The sequence below is a fragment of the Octopus bimaculoides genome, chromosome 5, assembly GCF_001194135.2.
Source record: "Octopus bimaculoides isolate UCB-OBI-ISO-001 chromosome 5, ASM119413v2, whole genome shotgun sequence".
Lineage (NCBI taxonomy): Eukaryota > Metazoa > Mollusca > Cephalopoda > Octopoda > Octopodidae > Octopus > Octopus bimaculoides.
Window position 1 is genome coordinate 95,619,977 of NC_068985.1, and position 4,471 is coordinate 95,624,447.

The window sequence follows — 4,471 nt, forward strand, 5'->3', positions numbered from 1 at the left end:
TCTGGAATGTCGAACAGAGGAATTTCGCACAGACATACAACGCATCCAGTCATAAGAAGGTCTGTAGAAAAAGAGAGAGAGAAACCAAATTGTATAATTGATAAGAAATCTAAAAATATATAAATCAAAAATGTAATGTAAGATTTTCTTTGTGAAATGTTATTTGGGAACACCTTTTGAGCGTTGGGCCTCACAGAGACAAAGTGACTGAGTTCCTTTTGAGTGTTGGGCCTCACAGAGGCAAAGTGGCTGAGTTCCTTTTGAGTTTGGGCCTCGTGGAGGCAAAGTGGCTGAGTTCCTTTCGAGTGTTGGGCTTCATTTTGGAGAAGCTTAACTTTGATTAAAACATTTCCATATATTTGGCAATATCTGATACCAAAATCTTTGATCTAACAGATACAAACCCAGCTTGTGGAAAACAACTGTATCTATATGTTAGATATATGATATCTATATGTTAGATATCACAATCAGTGACAAAATAAAATGGCATCACACTTTCTAAGGTTAATTTCTATTATAAAAACTACAACTACAGTAAAAAAAAAAACCATCTATATATTATACTTTACTACTACTACTACTACTACTACTACTACTACTACTACTACTACTACTACTACTACTACTACTACTACGGTGTCGTGATGACGATGACGATGACGATGACGATGGCATGGGTCATATGGTTAGGCAGAAACTGATGAGTTCAAGAACTGCTTTGAGCTCCGATGTCTACTTTGACATACAGCTGGTCTACTTTCACATACATACATAGAGTAGACATACGATGTCTACTTTGTCACACATTTGCCATACGTCTTGCTAGCCACTGGCAAGGCATCATTTGTTTGTCTCCCCCCAATATATATATATATATATACTGTGTTTATAACACAGCATGTCTCTAAGAGATTTTTATTCCAGACGAAATAAAATGTCTCTCTTAACACCAACCATTTTACAACATGGACCAGGTGCTTTCTTTGTGCTACCCACACTAATGCAGTTGCCATGTTGTTTTCAGGACAAGTCTTAGGGTAGGGAGTGGGGGAGCTTCAAACTAGGGGACAAGGAGATTGCTATGAGAGAGGGAAGCAAATTAGATTCCTGCAGAAAGATCTGCATGGCTACTCTCACATAATATGGTGACCAACGATGCAGACTCAATTGTGACAGGGCATATAAATATATTTACACAAAATATGATAAATTATTTGTTCACTTACACTTTAGAAAGATCGATTAATTCAGAAAAATTGGTATTGCCTTCTGCTTCAAGAATTTGACCAAATCTTTCCACGATTACTTTTAACCGTTTGTCGAGGTCAAAGTGGAAAGGAAACGTTCGGATCCAGTATCTAAATAAAAAACAAAACAAAACATCAATGAAATGACAGGTAAGCATGAAATTAGATAATGGTTTCAAATTTTGGTACAAAGCCAGTAATTTTGTGGGGAGGGATAAATTAATTATATTGACCCCTGGGTACCATGCAGTGGGATGGAACTCAGAGCCACATGGTTGTGAAGTGAACTGTTTAACCACACAACCCTGCCCTATGTTTCATATTTACATCTAATCATATATTTGATACTCTAAAGAAGATGTTAAGAATCTTAGCAACAACAATTCACATCAGATATACAGATATTTAAAAGAAATTATTTGACCTTTTTCATACCATCTCACCTGAAACTAACTCTGGATCTATAACAGTGCTCCACAACCAGAATACCACAGCACACTGGTGTGTCACAAGACAATACTAGGTGTGCCGCAGAATATAACTTTTTGTCCCCATACATTTAGTTATAGTTTTAGTTCAGGTGTGCTACCAAATTTTGAAACGAATACAAGTGTGGCGCAAATGAAAAAAAGTTGCAGAGCACTGATCTGTAATACAAACATTTTGTCTTAAAGGAATTCAAATTCAAATCTTCCATCAAAATTTTGCTTTAACTTATGTCCCAGACACCAGTTTAACAATGACAAAGTTATTTTACTAAACTCTTAATTATTTTAAAATTTAATTGAAAAAGCAGCAATGTATTTTAGCAGAAATATGGTAACAAAAGGATTAAAATTTAGCAGAAATATAATTTGAAATTTTGTTGTGTCTGGAGAGAGTCATTCTCTTTTAGTGCCTTATCATTTAATACACTCACCGGTAAAGTTTCCTTTTAAATGAGTGGAAATTTTACCGGTGAGTGTGTTAAATAATAAGGTACTAAAAGAGAATGACTCTCCCCAGACACAACAAAATATGCTTCAACACACAAACTCACATAAAGATTCTTGAATTACCAAATCCAAAAACGAAATAATTTGAAATATTTACCTGAAAACATGGCATATTTTTGCTTTGTAAACCTGTAGAGAACAATCTTGTTGCTGTGGGGTGTGTGAACATTTTACAGCTTCACATTGTATTGTATCTTCTACACCAAGATATCTAAAACACTTAAGTCAAGGAATGTTTACATGAAAAAAAGAGTTCCTGCAGGAGTTATTCTCTGCTTTCCTGGGACAATTAATAAGACTGATATTGTACATGGTCTTGTTTTAGTTAATGTTGATAAGAAAAAAATTTCAAAGGGCATTTTAAGGGGTTATCTTAACATATAGTATTTAAACTGACTACATTTGGCTCAAATATTCTACCTAATTTATGTTCAAACTGGCCAGATTCAACCTCTCTCATTCTAAAAATAAAAAATAACATCATCAAAATCTCAAAGCTACAAAATACTGTAAAAACCCATGTAATTTACGCACTTTTTTCGCAAAAACAAAAATAAACTTTAAGGGGTGCGTAAATTATGAGTAAATCCCAGGTCTTCCCAGGTAGACCCAGGTAGACTCAGGTAGACCCAAGAAGACCTGGGATGAGATGGTGAAGCATGACCTTAGAACGTTGGGCCTCACGGAGGCAATGACAAGCGGCCGAGACCTTTGGAGATATGCTGTGCTTGAGAAGACCTGGCAAGCCAAGTGAGACTGTAACCATGGCCTTTGCCAGTGCAGCATAACCAGCCCATTTAAGAGTACCCTTCAATCATTGGGCAATATACTGTGGGCAAGAAATGTAAACTAAAGTTTATTATAAACAACACAAACACTTCATAATTAAATAGCTTTCAATGCGATACCTGTTAAACAGAAATTATTTTTATTTGGTGAAAATTAAATAAAATGTAATCATAAGTAAGTGAAATTATGCTAAATACAACTAAATTGAAAACCTTTTTTCCCTGACCTTATTGGTAATTCTGAAAACTTTTGGGTGCAAATTTTACATGAATAGAAGCTTTATTTAACAATTTTTATCCTGAAAATCACATGCATAAATTACACAGGTGCGCAAATTACATGGGTTTTACATGTATGATTAATTCAAAAACAATATGAATGTTACATTTCTCAGAGTAGTCTGAATGCTTAAGGAATATACCAGCCATATCCAGTTTAGATATTCTACTAGTTTCATGTTGATCCAGACCAGATCTGGTCTCTCATACCTACTCTACAATGTCACTCTAAAAATAAAAAAAATCACATAATCAAAATGTCAAAGCTACAAAATAATGTCTGATTAATTCAAAACAATATGAATAAATAAACATTACATTTGACAGTCTGAGTCCTAAGGGGGTCAAAGAGGGAAAGAGATTAGGGAAATGATGGAGTAATTTGATGAGGCACAGTAAAACGAAACACCAAGAGGTGGAGAACTGGATATATGAGATAGGCGTTAACAGGTCTTCAGTGCAGCTGGTTAATTCAAAGAAATAGAAACTGTAAAAGAAACAGATGAGAAATAGAAGGAAACTCCAATGCAAAAGAATGCTTAAAGTAGTAGATGTTATTCTTGTTGCTTATGCCAGTGTTTCTCAAACTATCTGATGTGGGGTACCAGCAGTTTTTTTTTCTCCAATGTGCCAGGGACTGGTAATATTTCTTAGTAATATTAATTTATATCAGAAACAATATATATATGATGAATATAATAAAAGTTAACAATTTTTTTTTATCTTATATTTATTTTGTAAACAAAAGGTATAGGAGTGGCTGTGGTAAGTAGCTTGCTTACCAACCACATGGTTCTGGGTTCAGTCCCACTGTGTGGCACCTTGGGCAAGTGTCTATAACTATAGCCTTGGGCCGACCAAAGCCTTGTGAGTGGATTCGGTAGATGGAAACTGAAAGAAGCCCATCATATATATGTATATGTATGTATGTGTGTGTATATGTTTGTGTGTCTGTGTTTGTCCCCCAAACATCGCTTGACAACCGATGCTGGTGTGTTTACACTGCTGTAACTAGCAGTTCGGCAAAAGAGACTGATAGAATAAGTACTAAGCTTACAAAGAATAAGTCCTAGGGTCGATTTGCTCGACTAAAGGTGGTGCCCCAGCATGGCCACAGTCAAATGATTGAAACAAGTAAAAGAATATATATATATATATA

General features: G+C 35.1%; 1 protein-coding gene across 1 annotated transcript in view; it reads right to left on the bottom strand.

Annotated features, from left to right (window-relative positions):
• Positions 1–4,471, bottom strand: part of LOC106876470 (ras guanyl-releasing protein 3-like) — a 58,498-nt gene that overhangs the window by 44,997 nt on the left and 9,030 nt on the right. Inside the window, 3 exon segments of the mRNA XM_014925034.2 lie at positions 2–61; positions 1,230–1,361; positions 2,343–2,456. Of these exon segments, the coding sequence (XP_014780520.1) occupies positions 2–61; positions 1,230–1,361; positions 2,343–2,456 (306 nt within the window).